General features: G+C 44.9%; 1 protein-coding gene across 1 annotated transcript in view; it reads right to left on the bottom strand.

Moving 5' to 3' along the window:
* Nucleotides 1-22,625, bottom strand: part of SPATA22 (spermatogenesis associated 22) — a 1,280,753-nt gene that overhangs the window by 640,842 nt on the left and 617,286 nt on the right. The window contains exon 4 of the mRNA XM_085646915.1: nt 9,752-9,812. Coding sequence (XP_085503041.1) covers nt 9,752-9,812 — 61 coding nt within the window. The remainder of the gene's footprint in view (nt 1-9,751; nt 9,813-22,625) is intronic.

Raw genomic sequence — 22,625 nt, 5'->3', positions numbered from 1 at the left:
CAACCTCCACGAAGGAATGAAGGCCGTCGCTGACTGGATAAGGAACAGCCGACTGAAGCTGAACTCGGACAAGATGGAGGTCCTCATCCTCTGATCCACCCCCTCGGCCTGGGACGACTCCTGGTGGCCGACTGCACTAGGAACACCCCCAACAACCACCGACCACGCACGCAACCTAGGGGTCATCCTGGACTCCACCCTCTCCATGACGAAGCAGGTCAACGCTGTCTCCTCCTCCTGCTTCAACACCCTCCGCATGCTTCGCAGGATCTTCAAGTGGATCCCCACCGAAACAAGAAGGACAATCACCCAGGCCCTCGTCAGCAGTAGACTGGACTACAGAAACGCACTCAACGCAGGAGCCCCGGCCAAACTCCTGAAACGGCTTCAACGCATCCAGAACGCCTCCGCACGCCTGATCCTCGACATCCCTCGCCGCAGCCACATCACACCCCACCTGAGAAACCTGCACTGGCTCCCTGTCAACAAGAGGATAACCTTCAAACTCCTCACCCACGCACACAAGGCACTCCACAACACCGGACCAACGTACCTCAACAGCCGACTCAGCCTCTACACCCCCACCCGCCAACTCCACTCCACAGACCGTGCCATCGCCACCGTCTCCCGCATCCGAAGAGTGACCGGCGGCGGCAGATCATTCTCCCACCTCGCCGCCAAGAGATGGAACACCCTCCCCATTCGCCTGCGGCAGACCTTCTGACCTTCTGACCTTCAGAAGACGCCTCAAGACCTGGCTCTTCGAACAGTAGCAGCTCCCACCCAGCGCCTTGAGACCTTCGCGGGTACGTAGTGCGCTTTACAAATGCCATGATTGATTGATTAATTGACCACCGTAACCGCCAATCAGTACATTGTGTGATCTGAATACGGCCACATTATAAAATGTGTCTGAAAGCAGGCCAACGGTCATTTACCAAGATTGGGGAAGTACTTCTTCGTATGGCTAGGCAGGCTTAATACAGCCATCTTTGCCAGCTTCCAAAAGGCATAGACACACTGCTCAAGAACGCATGTGGCACTGACAATGTGTCGAGCATCAGCCTCTAAATCATTCTCCTCTGAGTGCCCATAAACCCAAAGAGGCATGTCAAAGGCATCAGAATCTGAGCAGAAGAGCACATATATTCAAGGAAGTGTCTGGTCTCTAGTGAAAGGCTCTACCAGGAGTTGGTCCTCAAAGGAGGCTCAACTCTCTTCTCTAGCCACTCCAATAAGTTCTGCCAATTTCAAGGTGATGCTAAGAACGACACTGATAGATGTGCCACAGATGGTGTATGGCGCCGGGGCCAAATGGACTAGCAGCATAATGGGCAAAGACTTTCTTGGAAGCAGCGCTGAGGCAAAGCCTGTGCAGGCAAGTAGTTAGGTGGTGTCGAGATCAGAGCTCTACTAGAAATTCTAAACCTGCAGGAAAAGCCCATCATCGAGGAATGTCCCCGGAGAGGTAATGTTTGAGGATGAGGACGACTTATGCAAAAACCTCTTTGAGATTACTCCCTGTCGAGAGACTTACCTGAAGGATGGGACAGAAACCACTTAAGGATGCAGTTACCAGCCAAAGCACTAAACAACTTGGCTTTGATAGATCTGATAAGATCTTCTTTCAACAACACTGGCAAGGCTTAAACCTTAATTAATCTAGTTGTTGAAAATCGGGTTGTTTATTCCCAAGCATGTCCTAGTTAAGAGTCTTTGCCTGTGCTTTAACGCGTTGCATCATAACTGTCCTCAAGGGTTGGAACAAATGTTTACCCGCTATGTCCTTTGTCAGACTCTACCTTCTGATCAGGCTTCTCTGCTTCACGTACCCAGAATTAAAATTCAAAAGTACCGTAGGGTTTGGGAGAAATGGTTAGGAAATGTATTGTGAATTTGTGGTGCGGGGTGGGGGTGGGGGGGGGGGAGAGTTCGGGGGGGGGCGGAGAGGGGGTGTGATTCTCAGGCGGGGCTAGTGTGTGCTGAAGGCTTGAAAGGCTCACTGTTTTTTGTTGCATATGACAAAATAAAAACTTGTTTATCAAAAAAAAAAAAATCACAACAAGGCAGGAGTGTCTTTAGAATTCTTTCCATTGGACCTTCAGGTTTTGAACTGCTACCTGAATTTCAGAGAGCACTTAAAACCTGGATACTAAGATAGTAATGTACTTGGTCTCGCTGTGGTCCTTAGTGCCAGGACGCCAATGCGCATTGGCGCTCTTTACATGCATGACATGACACAACATAGAACTCAGCACAGAAGGAGAACTTCAGATGTAAATGAAAAAGCAACATTCTATTGAATTGTATTGTTTGTGTAAAGCTTTATATCACTTTAGAGCCCACTAAGCACTCTGAATTTGATCTGTTTCCTGGGTGCCCATTAGGAGTGTGTGATCGGTAGGTGGATGGATGTGGTGTACCCCATGTGGCAAATACTGGGAGACCTGCCGGAGGTACAAAGACATGCTTGCACTGGTTCAACATCCGTCACTGCAGATAAGCTCGAAGTGTTGCACAAGGTGTGAGAATAGATTCATTCAAATATACATGTTATATGTATTGATCATCATTTGCAGCTCTAGATTCTATAGATAAGGAGAGGCAGGCTTTTAGAGCTCTCTGGAGCTGGACGTATTTGTTAATTTTTGAGCTTCTCAGCTGTGCTGTGTGGATGGAGGAGTTTCTGCAGTCCATAGGTTTTTGAGGGGTGGCACGGTAAATAGTGCCACCCATGTAATAAGTGTGGAACTTGTGTTGATGGGAGATTGGTCCATCTTCATGGACTGTTTGAGCTGCCGCTCACCTTTCTTTAAAGGGGATTCCGTAAACTCCTGGCACCAGGGGAGGGATCGGAGGCCGGAAATGATTTTGATCCAGGTGGCTAGACAGAGATGCACTTTGGCAGCAACCTTTTGGAATCGCTGCAGTGAGTTGTGAAATACATCTTAGCAAAGGCGAACAACAATAACTCTGCCCGCTGCACTGACCTTTATCTAGAGCAGATAACACACCCTAGCTTAGTTTGTGCAGGAAAACTCCACCACGTGTTTGAAACAAGCATTGGGAAAGCCAATAGATCTTGCTTTGATGTACTCACACATGAGAACAACATCTGAGCATTCTTGTATTTGCATGTGTTACCTCATTAAAATCAGATGCAATATCTTTGGGAATTCTTTTTAAGTGCTAATAGAAAGTGGCAGAACAATGGGTGCGAGAAAGATAAGGAAAGTCAGTAGGAAAGACACTGAGGAGAAAGCACAACACAGTGGTGAGGACAAACAGGTAAAGAACGCACAGAGGACTAACTAAAAGCAGGCTGCATTGAAAACAAGCATTGGCATAGCCAATAGGTCTTGACTTTCAGACCTTATAAGTATTTATTTATGCAGCACAATATCCTTACTGCAACAACATTAACTGTTGCATGGCTAAACACTTATAAGGTCCCAAAGGCGAGACCTATTGGCTATGCCAATGCTTGTTTATTTTATTTACAAATTGATCCCCGTGAGTTACATTATTGTCAGTCTATGTACTAAAAACGAGTTCACGCTGACAATGATAAGAAACAAAACAATCATCTTATTGCTGCAACGAAACACAAATGTGACAACAGGTCTGGGAATGGCAGGTGACAGGACATGACAGAGACAAGGAAGGTTTAATCTGTAGGGATTCAACAGCAGGACCAAGCTTTAGGCACATTTCAAGATGTCATTTAAAACTCAGTGAGTCATTTCGTTCCAGGAAGAATGCTGCAGTATAAAGCTGCACGTTTTGTTTAAGACAGGAGTTCACGTGTTTATGGAGCTGCGTTTCCTGGATTAGCAGCTACGTGTGAATTTGAGGGTTTGGTCGACCAAACGTCGGAAGGCCAATTAACGCGCCATACACCCAGAACAAAGGCAACAGACTGTGGATCAGTAAAACCCAAACTATACGCGAGGCAATTGTAATAATACAATGAGCTGAGCAGTCTATGGCCAGTGAAGAAGCAGCTTCTGATGAGAGCCAAAATGAAGCACGTGGAATGTCAGGCAAGAGTGAATATTCGGTGAATCAAAATAACACGAGAAAGAGACATGAAATAGTGCGATGGATGTGGTAGTATTACCCCATAAACAATAATAAAAGATATTCAGCAAAAGTAAAGCTCGGCAAAGGATTTGAAAGGAACGAGTCCTAAGCATAACTATAAAAAAACAACAAGCACGGGAGTTGTGTACGCGCGCGCGTGCGTGCTAAAATAATTTTTTTTTAAAAGCACGCTACGGCCTGCTGCAGTATAGAGAGGCGGGGGGAGGGGAGTGGAGGCCAGCAGAGTGACGCGATCTGTGGCGGGGAAGGGAATTGAAGCGCAAGCAAGCAAGGCGGAGAGAGGCACACAAGGCTTAATGAGCCTTGACAGAAACCCACATGGCGGCTGCGAGCGTGCACGCGCATGTGAACGCAAGCTTGAGGCCAGCAAAAGCCTCTGGTAGCACTTTCAAAAGACACTCACTAAATTTCTCGCAGGGCAGCGCATGCGCTGGCTCAGCGAGACCTAAAAAGCTCTCTGTCTATACTGCGTCGCTGAAATAAGTAATTCAATCTGTGATGATTCAATGTGCTTCTGCGGACTTGTACATTCTGGACATTAAATGCAAGATAAGAGTCCATGGGAGGAGGAGTGATATATGATGCAGCCAGTAGCAGGACGTGAGAGGGAAGAACTCCTTTGGCGGAGCCAGGGCCATCTAAAGGAATCTGGGGTCTCTGGGCCAATCGTATTTTGGGGACCCCAGTCCACAACAGCTTTGAATTTATTATCCAATTTCAGCTCTTTCATGCCCTCTTTGGTTAGGTCACTAGCACTGCACAGGCACAATGGTGCAAATTCTCAATGTGTTCACATCTAATATTAAGGAGTAGTGACGTGTGTTTTCAATAATGTAACACTGAGGCAGCTCACTAATATTACTGCAAATCATCCCCGTGACACCCTCCCATTTCTCATATGTGAGGTCCCGTTTTAATCTGAAAGAAACTTTTTTGATGGATGTTGCATAAAACACATTTATCTTCAAAATGTCTGTAATATATTCTCACAAATCACACACGCATTAAAAATACATATAGGAAAACGGTATTTCAATCTATCTGTTTAAAAATCATTCAAGGACATAAGGGCAAGACCCTCTACAGAATGGAGTTGGCTCTATGTGGCCCCCTCTGAAAAGATAGGGTCGTGGGCCAGAGCCCACTTGGCCCATGCATTAAAATGTCTCTGGGCGGAGCCAAATCCAATTAATATATATTTTAAAGTTTCTACCATTAAAAATCAATGAATATGTTGTTAAAGATGTACTAAAACCTAGAATATTTGCCATAGCTAAATCATGCTGCTAAGATACTGCATTGTGCAGTGCCGGCATGCCACCTCACAGTCACAGTAGACGACGTAGTCCAAGCAATAGATGACCTGGACGGCTCGAAGGCGCCAGGCCTAGTTGGGTTCTCAGGATGTTTTTATAAGGCATTTAAGAAAGACATAGCCCCGCATCACATCGATGTCTACCAGGAGACAATTGAGGCAGGCCTACGTCCGTTGACAATGTGGGAAACAGTGATCACTCTCCTCCTTAAGGCAGGGAAGGACCCACTGGACTGCGGTTCATACAGGCCCCTTTCCTTATTGAATTTTGACTATATAATTTTAGCCAAAACGATGGCTACTAGGCTGTCTCTAATAGTTGATCAAATGGTATATCCGGCCTAGGCGGGCTTCATCCCACGTAGATCCACTGCATTGAATTTACGGACCCTATTTGCAACATTGAATAGGATGAACCCTTCGCTTCTAGCCGCGGCAGTCCTGCTGGACGCCGAGAAGGCCTTCGATTCATTGGAGTCGTCCTTTCTGCGTGCAACATTGATTCAATTAGGGATGCCCCCCGTTCCATATCGGAGATATCTCTGCCAATACCCACCAGGAATACCTTTTTTTTTTTTAAAGCTCTATTTATATTTTCCACAAAAACAAACAGCACCTAGTCGGTTCATATACCTACATTGTGACTAATACAATTTGTGGTTTATACCGTCCTGGATTGAGAAAATAGACCACATCAAGCGCCAGTCCCAGTCATCCCTGTCCCTCAAAAATACCCATCTCCTCCCACCGTGGGGTTTTCCACTAACGGATCTTGATCCGTCTGAGAGCCCACAGACGTTTGTGCTAATAAGTAGGATTTATATGGTTACCATATGTCTAGTGGTCTTAACCTCGGGGGCTGCAATTGGGCATACAGGTCACTATTGGTATTATAGTAGGACATGCTAAATAGCCAAGCCTACAACTTTGCTGAATACTTGCTCCCCCATTGTAGCGCTACTTTTCTCTTTGTTAACAGCAACACTAACGCACAGAAGCGTCGGGAGGACTTGGGGAGGGTCTTAACATATCCTAGTAATGCCATTAGGGAGTAGGTGGGATGGGTATTTCTACCATTCGTGATAATTTAGCAAACACCCCTATCCAAAATCGGGCTACCCCTCCGCAGGTCCACGTCACATGTGCGAAATCTACCATCGGGGAGTTGCAACAGGGGCAGTCGTGGGGGCATGCAGGGTCTATGCGGTGCACTCTTGCTCGTGTGATATACATCCGCCGTAGGTATTTAAAATGTAATATTTTATGTTTATGATTTTCGCAGCAGTAATGCCAATGTTCGTCTATTATGTATTGTCCTACGTCTTGTTTCCCTGCCTGTCACGTTTTGTCATCCCTGGAGAAGAGTAGCGCAACTGCGGACTTGTACATTCTGGACATTAAATGCGTCCCTCCGGTGTCTGTAATGAGTAAAGTCAGTGGGGGGAAATCTGAAGGTTCTATGGGATAACTAGGGATCTGTGATTTAAGGGCCCTCTGCAGCCTACAAAGCGTGAACTGGTCCATGAAAGTGGCTTCTCTGAAGCGAGTGTCTTCAGTCCTGGAATAAATGTGGCCATCCAGAAACACGTCTCCAAATTTAGTCAAATTGTACTTAGATAAGGTAAGCTGTACCACACTTTCCCATGTCATAGGCACCCAGTGGTTCCCTGGTAACGGGAGTGATTTGGAATAAAGAAGCTGCACCCCGGTTGTCCGAGTCAGCTGTTTCCAGGCCCAACTAGTCATAGATAACGTCTGGAGCTCTTGCGGATCTCTGGCTAGACCCACTGGTAGCAGGGCCGACAGGGGAGTAGGATGAGAAAGGTCCGCCTCCCGGCGAAGGTAAGGCACCCGAGAGTAGGCATGTCTTGAAAAGCTGCATTGGGCGACCAGGTAGTAGACCCAAAAGTTGGGAATCCCAAACCCCCCTTTCTCATAAGGTTGTGTCAGGTCGTCCCAGCTGACCCTAGGCTGTTTATCCCCCCCCCATACCAACCGTACTAGTTGTGAATGCAGAGTGGTGAAAAAACGTAGTCAAGGTGTATTCTGTAAAAGATATAAAAACTGCAGGAGAACAAAGATTTTAATCAGAGCGATTCTCCCGCCCATAGTCAGAGATAATTTCAACCACCGCTCTACCTTATCTCTCAATTTCTCCATTGCGGGGCCGTAATTAAGCTGAAGAATGTGCGCCTGGTTGCTTTGGATGTGTGTACCCAAATATTTGACCGAGTCGTCACACCACTTTAAGGGGTACTCCGTGTGCCGGTTGTTGTGAGCGTCAGTCAGAGAGAAAACTTCTGACTTGTTCCAATTAACGTGCAGGCCGAACAGGGCGATATGGCGGGTAATTTCTCGAAGAATCGGGCCTAAATTCTCATCCAGGTGTATCAGGTATAGTATGATGTCATCGGCGTAAAACGTGATCAATAACGGACCAGTATTAAACTGTAGCCCCCTAGGGGAATGATGATCTTATAAGTGGCGCACTAGTGGGTCCATTGCTATTATGAATAGAAGCGGGGAGAGGGCACCCTTGACGGGTCCCTCTCGATAGTGTGAAGGAGTCTGTTAGCGATCTATTCACTCTCACACATGCCGATGGGCTCGTATAAAGCAGAGATATCTCCGATATGGAACGGGGGGCATCCCTAATTGAATCAATGTTGCACGCAGAAAGGACGACTCCAATGAATCGAAGGCCTTCTCGGCGTCCAGCAGGACTGCCGAGGCTAGAAGCGAAGGGTTCATCCTATTCAATGTTGCAAATAGGGTCCGTAAATTCAATGCAGTGGATCTACGTGGGATGAAGCCCGCCTAGGCCGGATATACCATTTGATCAACTATTAGAGACAGCCTAGTAGCCATCGTTTTGGCTAAAATTTTATAGTCAAAATTCAATAAGGAAAGGGGCCTGTATGAACCGCAGTCCAGTGGGTCCTTCCCTGCCTTAAGGAGGAGAGTGATCACTGTTTCCCACATTGTCAACGGACGTAGGTCTGCCTCAATTGTCTCCTGGTAGACATGGATGTGATGCGGGGCTATGTCTTTCTTAAATGCCTTATAAAAACATCCTGAGAACCCAACTAGGCCTGGCGCCTTCGAGCCGTCCATGTCATCTATTGCTTGGACTACGTCGTCTACTGTGAAGGGTTCAGCCAAAAATTCCCTCTGTGCATCCTTTAGCCAAACCATGGCCACTTCATCCAAGTAGGCATTACTGGCTGTCGTATCTGGGGGGACTTTGGTGGTATAAAGGACCTTATAATATGACCATACCCTCTCCTTAATACCTTCACAGTCTGAGATAGGTACCCCGTCGTCTCCTAAGAGACTTGTGATGTACGTCTGTCCCCTGTTGGGTTGTATAAGCCTTGCCAATGTACGCCCCGGATGCTCACCCTCCCCATACCTCCTAGCTGTCGCATATTTCCCCAAGAAGTGAGCTTCCCTCTCTGCTGTTTCATGATATTCCGCCAATAGTGTTGCCCTCTGTCGCAGACCAGTAGTGGTCCGTGTTGCCAGTTGATCTGCATCACCTACCGCCAACTGTGCTTCAACACCAGGTGCACTTTGGTGGACCAGGAACCGTTAAGATGTGTGTAGAATCTCTCCATGGTCAGGGGTCCATCCCCCACTACAGGTATTCTGCCTCTCCTGAAGGAGGACGAGTGAGCCGCGTCTAAGAGGGAATCGATGCCCTCAGAATAAATATTGTCTTGAATGATGGTGGACACTCACTCGCCTAGTTTCGTGACTTGGGAGTTTCACAGGCATGACTGTACAGAGCTAAAATGACATACTGCAAATTACAAGCCTCGGCATGCATGCACAGATGAAAAGGTAACAACACCCACACACGGAACACATCAAGAAGATGGGAGCACAAAAAATTATGTCATCCTATCCTGGGAGGATGGAGCTGAGACTGAAGTAGCATTCTGCCACTGGCAAGCACTTCAGAGCTAATACTGGGGAAATATGTTTTCCGGATCCAATCTGTCACCTGAAGTATATTCATCAGGTGAGGAATCTGCAGGAAGAATAATCCACATTAAATGCTCAATTGATCACATGGGCTCCGAGCAGACAAAATTAAAAATGTTGTGGCTGTGCCACTGATGCCGAGGCACTCTAGCTCATGACCCTAGCCTGGTAGTGAACAATTTTAATACCCTCTATCGAGCTTGCACTTTTTGCACAGGTTAAAAGATATTTAGAACAGGGATCTGCATTATTTGTATCTTGACGGTGTCTACATACTAGTTTATTAAATAAAATCACACACCTTGGCATTCTTTATATTTAAGTTTAGCATGCCTTGCTACATACCCATAGTTTACCAATCGCTCCTGATACGTTAAAGGTGGCTTTCTATTCTCCCAAGCATTATCTGAAATGAAAGAATGTAGGTAGTTATGGGTTAACCACTAAAAACATGAATATATGACAATTCTCATCCAGCTGACATATTTGACAGAATCACAAAACAGCTCTCTTCCTCAGCTAAAAAGTAAAAGATATGCATTCAAGGGACGGTTGGAACGTATTACAGCTCACTGAAAGTCTACGTATATTTTAACTAATAATATAGTGCTGATAACTGACACAAGAGGTTACTATAACTTTTTTTTTCTAATTCACACAATACAAACACTTCAACACTGCCAGCAAACGTGTTGTAAAAAATTGTTAATTGTAGTTTAGCATTCATAAAACGTTGTGTCACTTGAGATTCAAAAGCGATGACGGGTGGCCTAGTGAAAATACATTGAATTTTTGGGTTTGCAGTGTGGCAAATGTAATTAGAGTTTGAGTGCTGCACACGACGGCAGACTTGTATGTCCCTGCAAAATTACAGCTTTTCACAGGCATATCAAAAAGTGTCATAGTTGTATCTGAATATATTCAAATCGCATCCTGATTTAGGGCCTGATTTTGAGAATAGCTGATGGCCCAGGCTCTGTCAGGGTGGTGGAGATCGTTACACTTGCCACCCTAGTCGAACTGCTGCCCAGCATATTTTGAGATAGCTAAAAGGGGTATACAACGTTTACAACGCAACTTTTACACCGCACTACCATTACAACGAAACTGTAACAACGCGAAATCTGTTACAACGCACGCCATTACAACGCATGCCATTACAACGAAATGCACTAGATGGCGTGCTAACATTAGAAATTGTGTAGTTTTACTATCCAAACACCTTCCCTACTGCAACGTGGAATGGAGTTAGAATAGTAAATTATACATTTCTAATGTCAGCACTCCATCTAGTGTACGTCGTTGTAAAAGCATGCGTTGTAAAGGCTTGCGTTGTAACAGATCTTGCGGTGTAAAAAATGCGTTGTAACGGCATGCGGTGTAAAAGCATGCGTTGTAACGTCATACATCCGCTAAAAGGCTGCAATGTTTTAGGCGGCCAATCACCAAAACATTTTTGTTTTAAAGCAAGTTTGTTTTTGAAATCCAAATGACCCTTACACCCTGGAAGCTTTCTGCCAGGGTTTGGGGGTAATTTTTAGGACTCACCTGCACAGCACATGCACTCTGCTGCGAGATGTATTGTTTACAGTACAGTGGGCTTACAATCCGCACATAGCATTCCATTAGTTGCTTTCATTGTCACTCTCATTTGCAAACTTTCGCTTGATTATCTCTCTTCTTTTGTTAACTCCTCCCTGGAGAATGGACCAATTACATGTGTTCTTCTTCACCTTAGTTGTATCTTGTCTTTTGGTAAGCAGTTCAGTGTTATTGCTGGACGTGCAATGTGCTTTCCTACTTCTCACACAGGCAAACAGATTGTTATTTATGTTGCTTTCACCCATATCTGCCGTCTCTAATAATGGCACTCAACTCTATGCCACTCCACTCTGCTCCACTCCACTCTACACCACTCCACACAAAGCTACTCTAAAGCACTCTCATCACTGCACTGTACAGCATTCTACTCTATGCAACACTACTCTACGGCACTCCGCACCACTGTACGCCACTCCACTCTACATACCACCACTCTATCCCACTCAATTCCATTCTATTTCACTCTAAGCCACTCTACTATACTCAGTGTCACTCCCCACCAATCTACAGTACTCTAAGCCCCTACATTCTATGTGACTCCATGCCACTCCACTTCACTCTATCCTACGCCACTCCACTCTACTCCACCACACTCTATGCAACTCTTTGCCACTATACTCTATGTCACGCCACTCCCCTCCACTCAATTCTATGCCACTCCATTCCACACAATGCCACTCTAAGGTACTCTGCGCCACTCCACTCATGTCTACACCACTCCACTTAATGCCACTCTACAGCAATCTGCGCCACTCCACTCTACGTCACTCCACACTATCTGCTAAATGACACTCAACGCTACTCCATGCCACTCCTCTCTACACAACTCCACTCCGGACAGTGGCACTCTACAGCACTCTACACTCCAGCATTCTACTCTGTGTCACTCTAGGCCAGTTAACTCCACACCACTGTACTCTATGCCACTTTATTCTATGCCACTATACTCCATTCCACTCTACTCAGTGCCAGGGGCATAACACAGGCCCCCGCATCCCCCACAGTGCGGGGGGCCCCGAGCTGCAGGGGGGGCCCTCAGCACTGAACACATGCTGGAGAGCTCCGGATTAAATTCGGAGCAGGGCACCTCTGTGTACCTTGCAGGGGGGCCCCTTCAACTTTCGTTACGCCACTGCTCTGTGCCACCCCATACTAATTCACTCTACATAATGCCGCTCTACACACGCCACTCTACGTGACTTCACTCTATGCTACTCTACTTCAAGCCACTTTATGCCACCCTACTTCTCGCTACACCACTCTACCATACGCCACTCGACTCTATACAACTGCATGCCACTCTGAGCCACTATACTCTTCACCACTCTATGCCAGATTCAGAATCCACTATACTCTATACAATGCCACTCTAAGGCACTCTGCACGACCTCACTGTACACCACTCCACTCTGCTCTATGCCACTCCATGGCACTCTGCCCACTCCACTCTGTGCCACAGAACTCTAAGCCACTCCACAAAATGCAACTCTACGGCGCCACTCCACTCTCTGCCACTCTATTGCACGCAATTCCACTCTACTCCACACCACTCCATTCTACACCACTCTACTCAACTCTATGCCACTATAAGCCACTTTACGCCACGCCACTCTACACCAATTGAATTCACACCAATCTATGCCACTCTATCCCACTGATGGCCACTCCACTCAATGACAATCTACTCTACATCACTTAAATCTATCCCAACAACCAACTCAGGGCCACTCTAACCTGTGCAATTCTGTGTCACTCCATTTCCCTCTATGCCACTCTACTCTACTGTATGTCACTCTACCCTACGCCCCTCTAATTTTGCCACTCTACTCTACTTCACTCTCCTTTATGACATTCTGCTCTACGCCAAGGCTCTAACTTTTGGCCCTTGTGAACAACAGCCACGCTGCCTTACAACTGTACAACATGGCTAAAAGACACTGGCAAAGCTAATAGCTCTCAGATAGGTGAGACCTATTGGCTTTGCCACTGCTAATTAATTTTGAACAAAAAAAGAAATGACAGCAGACCGACCGTTCTAAATAAGGTGGACGGCCAGGTGCACCTACACTGATGCCCCAACTCCACTGTGCCATCTGTTTCAGCTGGCAGAGCCAGCGGCGGAGCAGCTGTCGGAAACATAACGGTCAAATTCTAAATCAGGGCCTTAGCCAAAAAATGTGGAAGAATAAGAATTACAATGATTAATTGAAAACATTCCCTAAGTAAATCTGATTTTAACATTTAGTCAATTTTAAAACTAATGTCAATCTCTATTGAAAATTGATGTTTAAATGGATTAGGGCCAAAAAACAAACAGTGTCACCTAGCTATATAAAGTCACTGCTTTTGAGACCCATCAATTTTAACCCACCGATTTACTTTACTCTCTTTCCCAATTTAAACTAAATCGCACTTTGTGAGGCCACGGGATTCAGAATCTGACATCACTAAAGTAACCCATCTACTTCCTCTGTCGCTAACAGGTGCAATGCAATATTTATGCCAATTCGATATGTATTAGAGTGTAGTACAGGAAAACAGAAGTCCACCACAGGACGACCTGTGCTTTGAACTTCTCCACAATTAAAGAATATTGTTAAAACCACTGGTCAAGTAAGTTTAGTAAAGTTTGGAAGCAAAATGATAAGAGTTTTTAGTATGTAGAGTGCAGGACCCGAGGGGGTCTCTTAGCACTATTAAAAGATGTTTAGTGCTACCCAACAAAATGGTAGTCATTGCATCCACCTCCAGAACATGAAACTCTGAGTGGGCTTACCAGGATTCAATAGTGTTAGTTTTCTTGGAAAAAGCAGTTTTATTTCCTTTTTGTCTGTAGGACGTAAAGACACTGTAAAGACAGTATCAGTTAAGTTGAGTGACTCCATTTTTCCTGTGCACATGACAGCTGTATTTTGCTAGTGATAAATAGTCCTCCAATTCACAGGCTGTGGGTTGACTAGTCCCACAGTCATTCACCCGGGACTGGTTTTTTTGTCACCGATTGTTGTGTGATACGTGTACTAGAAACCTACAGTGAAATGTTTTTCTTTATTTTAAACTTGTAATAGAATATGGAGTGGTATGGCGGGGTGGTGAGATGGGGCAAAGCAGAGGGCGCAGAACTTAAGAGGGAAGAAGACCGGGGACTGCGCAAAAAGCCTATCTCCTTAGAGTGGAATGCGATACTGGAAGACTTTAAGGCGAAAGAATTGTAAAGGAGATGTAGTCGGGGTTTGGAGGATACGGGGTCCTGCATTTAGATATGATCAACTGTGTAGGAGGTGTCTAAGACGTGATAATTAGATCATATATAAGAAATGTTTATATGCAAAAGAGTTGCTGCTAGTCCGAACTTTGTCTGAGTGTGTTGTATCTTTCGACTAGCTACATGCAATCCATGAGGGTTCATGGGGAGGGAGGGGGGGTTATTTTGTGTAGTTCTGCTTAAAGTGTTATGGACTGTGTTTTGAATTGTAATATGTCCACAGAATGTGTAATGATTATTACAACTGTTCAGGCTGATCGGTAATGACGGAAATATTCTTGCAATGTATGATATCTGTGTGTCATGACAATTAAAATCTTAATAAATATTAAAAAAATTAAAAAATTTAAAAAAACAACTTGTAGTAGAATGTTTTCTTTAAGGAGTTGCGTCAATTCATTTGTTTCAAAGTGTATTTGGACAAATAGGTCCAATATGGCTGCCACTGTACTCGATTTAAACAAGTTGTTCTACCAAAGAGAATTGCTGTTACTAATGCATGCCTTTTTATTCCAAACAATTAGATTCCCAGGCAGTACAATAGGATGACACGACTCGTACCGAAGTTCTTGCACCCAACCTACGTAAACCAACACTTTGGTTGGATTACACTGATGGAGCAGGTAGTGCAAAATTTTGTATACCTCCTCTATTTTGCATGAAAGTATTAATTGAATAACCTACTAATAATAATTTATTAATGGTGTGCTGTGATTTATTATAACTAACCATTTGCATACACAAATTACACGTGAGAACTTGCTATTTGCATGGCAAAATAACTCTAATAACTAAAATACGTACGCATATTAATAGTAGTATATGTGGTAATTAGATATCGCATGTTGCTTTTGTGACGTTTGCATCTTCGTGGAGGACCGTAAAGGTGAATATATTGCTTTAAATGTCGCTATATGCTAGGAAAATACTAATACATAAAGGGATTAGTAAGGGTATAACATTAGAAGCATCATTTCTTTGTATTAATTATCCTTTTGTGTTTGTTTCGCTTAAGTTGACATTTGGGCCTATCGAAATATGGCAGCAGAAACCGAGTTCAGAAGTGGCCGCCGTCTCGTGAAGCGCAAAGTCTACTGAGCAGACTCGGCTGGCTCCGTGAACTCCCTAACGACCTGTATACACCCTGTCCCTGTCAAGGATAGGATATCGGTGGACTGCCAAGACCCCGGACGTTAGAAACAGGTATAAAAAAAAAACAATGGACTCATACAAATAGAAGACGATACTTTGCAACAATCAGTACTGGATCATCACCGGAAACATATCAGCGAAATCCATGTGAACCTGGACTGACCAAAAATCGGACGTTTGCCCCCAACCAATAGAAATCATTCTCCGCCCAAAAATGTTTCATGTTATCCCGAAATTTATTATAAAAAGAGTAGCAGAATAGGGAGGGATCAACACATTCGGCGGTTACTATAACTGCACACCCTCTTTGACCCCACAGGCGATGACGGATGCTGGCACGACTTCTGGTCCTTTCGATCTTTGGCACTGTAACGTGCAGAGCAAAGGACTTTCGGACTCTGAGCTCTGGTCTGCTTATTTGGACAATTTAACAACAAAATTCGGTTATGCAGAGCAAATGAATGAGAGAAAACCCAGATAGCCAGAATAGGTAAATATGATGTTCTGTGATTTAACTAAATTGATCTAAAAATTCTAAACTTTTGAAGAGACAAATGCTAATATTAATTACAATGAAATTTTAGATAAACAAATATTGATTAACAGAAATTATGAGTTTGTGGTTCTTCGTTAAAGAGAATTAACGATTCTGAGTCTTAAATGTGCTTTAGCTGGTTCTAAATCACCATCAACCAATCCAACTAATTGGTCTGTCGACCAAGTGGGCGGAGTGCCTTGATGTTTAGGATTAGGAATCTATAGGTGGCGAATGTTAATGTATAATTTGTAAAGTAACTTTTCTTTCACTACAGGTTATAAGGTACCCCACCCACATGTCCAGCGCATCATTCCCCCTCCTGTGTGCAGACCTGTGAAAGAGAACGTGCGAGTGTTGGTGTTATGGGCCCCACCAATGAATGCGTGTGTGAATGAGTTAGTGTGACGGTGGGTCTGCGACACAGGAAGGATAACTGTGCTCTTTCTATTTCCCCCGGCTTTTGCGCTGGATTAGTTTATTATTAGTAGCAGAATGATGGTTTTATTGCATTGGTTTGGTGATTATTGCTTATAGATTTGATTATTGCTTATTGATTTAGAATATTGCTTATTGATTGTGGATGTTGGATAAGTATTGGTTTATGTATTAACACTATATGTTGAGTCGCGTTGCGTTCCATGTTGTTTGACAACTTCTGGGATGTAGGAAGTCGGAAGTTTGTAACGATTCCGTAGAAGGGCAGAGGTAAGCGCTGCTCTCGGGAAAGACGGGATTGTTGTTGCCCTGTAGGTACACGGGGAAAATGTGTGACGATTGAAGTTGCACGATGCATTGTCTGGGTTCGATTTGGTAACATCGTCGTGTGTTGCCATTAGGGACATTTTCTGTATAAGAGAAGTGTATGGTAGCGAAGGTCATCTGTGAAATTTTGGTCTTAAGTACCAGGAGTCCAAAAGGCACTCTGATTACGCTTATCACTGGAAAGGTAATAGGTGTTCTCTAAGCTTGAAAGAAGGGTAAAGTAGAGGGATGTGCTACTTTATTACCGAATGAAATAATTCTGTAGTAGGGCAGAGGTAAGCGCTGCTCTCGGGAAAGACAGGATTCTGTGTGAATGAACTACATGTTCCGTATGAATGTGTGTAAATGAAATAGCATTCAGGTTAATTGTGAAACTCTGGTTTAATTCTCAGGAGCATTGGGTCTCCAACAGGTGTTTTATTTCTGGAGAAACGGTTAGCTAATGCTTGCTAGAAGGGTGAAGTAGAGGGAAGTGCTACTTTATCAACGGATGTAACGATTCCGTAGTAGGGCAGAGGGAAGCGCTGCTCTCGGGAAAGACGGATTTCTTGAGAAAAAGGTCAAGACTATTCTTTGTTAGCGAAACAGACAATGGTGGCGTTTTTATGTCGTTACTAACAGAATTTTAGTAAAAGTGAATGTAAAAAGTTTGCAGATAAATTTTGTAAAGGAGGGGTCAGCAGAAGCAGGAGCAGCAAGAAAAGCTGACGTCAGAAAGACCGTGCTGGGATTGGACAGTCGGTAAGAGACATAGACGCTCCGGATTGGTGCATTAGTGAGAGTCGCGCTGGGACTGGAGATTTTCAAAAGTGACATAGACGCTCAGGATTGGTGCGTTAGTGTGAGTCGCGCTACAATTGGATAAAACAAACAAAACAGTCGAAATATGGTTATCATACATGTATTTAGTTAGACAATTGGGCAAAATATACAGCAGATGATGGAGTTTTGGCATTTCCAGAACATGGTTCATTTAATTTAGCGGTTTTGAGAAATTTGAGAGAAAGAATGATGAATTAGAACCGAGACCTAGACCTACACAGTTTGAAGCATTGACAGAATGGGAAGATGAGATGTATGACAGAGAACAGCAACGAAGTGGCGGAAGGTATAGATATATGTTTGGTAGATCATATGGACAAGAGAATCATGATGATAGAATGAAGAGATGGCGAAGTACAAATATGACTGATGGGTTGTTTCCTATGAGAAATTTTGAAGAATCCACTAGTAGAAAATGTACGGAAAAAAGAAATAATACAGGATCAGAAAGTTATAAGTATGGTGTGCATGAGTCGGAGGATGATGTGCTGGAAGACATGTTTTATAAAAAACCACCCCCATATCATCCAAATTCCACATTGACACCAAGTGCCCCAGTTAAAGAATCGCCACAGAATATAAAATTTGAAACAGTACCACATAAGGTAGGAAGAAATAATCGTTTCAGAGAAACAGAAAATATTCAAGTTAGTAAAAGGGCAAATGAAAATTCAGCTGAATTAGCTAGAACTACTTTAGAATTAACTGAGAACATTAGAGAATTAACTAAAAATATGGAAGCCGTAAGTGTTCCTGTAACAATAGGACCTGTAATGCCAATTTTTGATAAACAAAAGGATATTGAGCATTGTCTGACGATTCCTCATAATGGAAACAGGGAAAATGAAATACAAAGAAGAGATACAAGAGAAAATTCGTGGGGACAAACGGTAGGAATTTCCGAACAAAGTACTCCTAAACATTTGACAGTAAATCAGAGTTTAGTAAATAGAGCAATAATGACGACAGAGTCAGTACCAGGATCACCAAAAGGATTAGAACAGACACGAAATGAAATGATTCCTGTAGGTCCTACTTCTGATGAATTCAGTGAATGGCTAAGAAGTTTACAACAAAAAGATGCTGAGCCTAGACCTTTAGATGTGTCCAAATTAAAAATAGTATTAGAGGAATTAATAGTTGGAACTGTTCCTACAGAAAAATCAAAGAACCATCAGGCTGAAGAATTAATGTTCCTATGCAAAAGTATAACGTGGAGAGCCAGGAATTTACATGAAAGACTTGAAGTGGCAAATGAAATGGAAATTGATTTTGAAAAGGTAAAGTCATTACAAAAACCATATAGAGTAGATTTTTCTGAAAAAGACATTGAAAGTTTAAATACAACAGGACAAATGATTCAGATTAAAGATTTAATCATATTACTGAGAAAATTAGGCGATGTAGACAAATGGAAAAGTAGATGGTTTCGAAAAAGAGACGATGCAACAGATAAAACGTTTGCAGCTTACCCAGTAAGAGAAAAAGAAAAAGTAGTAACTGAATGTCCCATGAGAGAGATTCCAGGTGGAGGCTATGTTCATGTCCCCTGGACTAGACAAGATATTTTGTCATTTACCAATGATTTTCCACGACTGCGCGAAAAACCAGTCGAGTGGAATAGGCAGGTAGACAGGTTCGTAAAATTATCAAAAGTTCTATGGATTGATTTGAATAGTCTTTTTGACATAATAGTACCAGCAGATATATGGACAGAATGTAAGGTAATGGTTAGTTGGCCTACACAAGAATATCCTAGAGATCCAAAAACAGGTGCCCTTGATTCAGAAGTAATGAGAAAATATGAACAAGTAATTACCTTTTTGAAAAATAAAGTACTTCCTAAAGAAACTGATTGGGTAAAAATTGATAGAACTCATCAAGAAGCGAAAGAATCGGTCCAAACTTACTATGAAAGGCTGATCCTTGCCTTTAAACAGTATAGTGGTGATGAAAACTTGAGTGAAAAAGATTTGAGTCACTTTGTATATCGATTTGTGTACAGGTTACGACCTGAAGTAAGTGAAATGATTAAACAACATACCGTAGATTGACAAAATAAAAAGATAGATGAAGTACTAAAACATGCAATATATTTTAGTGATGAAATTGAAGCAAAGCAGCGTAAATTAAAAGAGAAAGCCATGTGGGCTCAAGTAAAAGCGACAGAAAGACAGGAAGCTCAATTGATTGAACAGGCGACTGGTATGGGTATGAAACCAAAATGTAATACTGGAAAAGGGAAAGGACAATTTAATATAGATGAAGCCAAAAAGAAATGGCCATGTCATAATTGCGGAAGACTAGGGCATTGGAAATCCGAGTGTAAATTTCCCCCAAGTGCTAATGGTGATAATGTATCATTGAATTCACAGGTGCAGAAAGAGGTGAGTTGTCAACCGCAGCAACAGCAGCAGGTTGTTCCCCAACAGAATAAGGCGCCAAAACCGCCTTTTCCACAGAGCGTAAATCATTAGAAATACAGTAATGAGACAGGATTCTACAACAAAGAACAGGTAACTAAGCTGCCGCGCGCTAGTGCTGTTTCGCAGTATTGGCTACGACGCGATGAGAGTGAGCCAGAAGAAGGTTATTGACGGTGCCGAGGGGAGGAAGAGGAGTGCGTACTTGGCGCAACTCTAGAAGTAGACCAGACAGGCCCATTTGTGGATGGAAAGGTAAATGACGAAAACATTACTTTCCTAGTAGATACTGGTGCTACTCGTTTAACTGTTAGGTCAGCTGATGTTAAAAATCTTCCTCTCTCGGACGAAACAATTCAAGTAGTTGGAGTATCCAACAGACAGATAAAAACATATCTCACTGATCCAGTAAAAGTTAACATAGGGAAATATTCTGAAATGCACAGCTTTGTCGTGTGCGATTCAAGCCCTGTAAATTTACTAGGGAGAGATTTGCTGCGCAAGATGAATTGCACCATATTTTGTACTCCCAATGGTATGGCATTTGAGACTCCAGATGAAGATGTACTGTATAAAATGACTATGGCTAATATGGAACCTGAGATTACCGAGGCATTTGCTGTATTTAACCCCGAAGAGCTGCCTCAAGAGTTGAAAAACACAGTAAAGGCTGAGGTATGGGATTTCACAGGAGAAGATGTGGGATTAATGAAAAATGTAGATCCTGTAAAAGTTGCTGTAAAAGAGGGAGTAAGCTACCCAAATATTCCCCAGTACAAATTGACACCCGAGATAATTGCAGGAGTTACTCCTATAATCACCAGGCAGGTCGCTCCCCTCACCACCACGCAGCCCCCTGTGTGTCTGTGACCCTGCTGCTCCTGCACCCGTGTCAGCTGCCTGCTGCTGCCCGGTCACCCCCGCTGGCTGACTGCTCCTCTGTGGTTCCTGCCTCTCTGCTGTACCCCTAACCCTTCTCTTCTGTACCCCCTTTTCTTGCTCCCAGCTCCCAGCCTTGTTCCCCTTGTGACCCCTCTCTCCCCTTTTCTTCTGTATCCCCCCCTCCCCCCGTGTCCCTCGCCGGTTTCTCCCGCCGTTTTTCCCGTTTTTTCCCGCTGCTGACCACTGTGGCCCCGCCCCCTCCTCTCCCATTGGCCTCCCCGCTCCCACCTCCCAGCTACTCCTCCCTCCCTCTCCCCCTTATATGGAGGCTGCGCGCCTAAGGCAAGCCCGTCTGCGCCCGTCCGCGCCCAACGCCAGACCCCCTGGCCCTCGCCGACGCCAGCGCACCCGACTCACCTACGACACCACAACCCTCCATGCACTCAACGCCGGCAGAAACACCGCCTGCTACCGAGCCACCCCGAAACGCACCCACGGACCCTTCACCTGCCAAACCTGCCACTTCACCTGCCTCCGAACCCGCACCAGCCAAACCGAGCCCCAGCAACAACCATCTGATGTGCATCCTGCTCAACACCCGCTCCGTCCACAGGCATGCCGTCGAACTCTGGAACCTCCTCGACTCGACAGCACCAGACATCGCCTTCCTGACGGAAACCAGGATGAACGCCTCCTCAGCACCCGACGTCGCCATCCCAGACGGCTACAAGATCACCAGGAGGGACCGCATCAACCAGACGGGAGGTGGCATCGCCATCATCCACAAGAACACCATCCGCATCACGACCAACTCGGATGACCCCTTCACCTCCGCCGAACACCTTCACTTCCAGATACACATCGACCCCAAGACCACGCTCAGAGGCACCCTCATCTACAGACCACCAGGACCACGCACACGATTCAGCGAAGACATCACAGACTTCGTCAGCCCGCACGCCATCAACTCCACCGACTACATCCTCCTGGGGGACCTCAACTTCCACCTGGAGAACAGCAAGGACCACAACACCGCCACCCTGCTGGACAACCTTGCCAACCTCGGACTCAAGCAACTGGTTACCACCCCCACCCACTACGCCGGCCACACGCTCAACCCAATCTTCTCATCCAGCAAGTACGTCGCCTTCAGCCACTCCACCAAACTCCAGTGGACCGACCACAGCTGCGTCCACTTCAGCTTCAGAAGGACTACGACTCACCACCGCACACAACAGGCCCCTCGCAGGAGCTGGAACAAGATCACCGACGAGCAGCTCACCGCCTTCCTCAGCCGGAACCCCCCCGCCAGCTCAACGGACCCCAACGAAGCCGCCAACTACCTCACACAGTGGATCACCAACTGCGCTGACGTCCTCGCACCACTGAAGAACCCTCCCAGCAGACACGGCAGCAAGAAAGCATCTTGGTTCACCGACGAACTCATCACCTCCAAGAAGAACTGCCGCTCCCTGGAGGCTACCTGGCGCACCAACCAGACCACAGACAACATGATTGCCCTCAAGCACGCCACCCGCAAACACCACCAACTGATCCGCGCCACGAAGAAGACAGCCTTCAAGGAACGTCTGGACAACAACACCCACAACAGCAAGGAACTCTTCAACATCGTCAAAGAGCTCTCCAACCCCGACGCCGGAAACAACAACATCACTCCCTCGCAAGACCTCTGCAACTCACTCGCCGCCTTCTTCCACGACAAGATCACCGACATACACAGCAGCTTCGGCCCTCCAACCATGAACCCCACCA

Source organism: Triturus cristatus, chromosome 3_2, assembly GCF_964204655.1.
Source record: "Triturus cristatus chromosome 3_2, aTriCri1.1, whole genome shotgun sequence".
Lineage (NCBI taxonomy): Eukaryota > Metazoa > Chordata > Amphibia > Caudata > Salamandridae > Triturus > Triturus cristatus.
The sequence above is the reverse complement of the archived record's forward strand: the minus strand, read 5'-3'. Positions and strand labels throughout refer to the sequence as shown.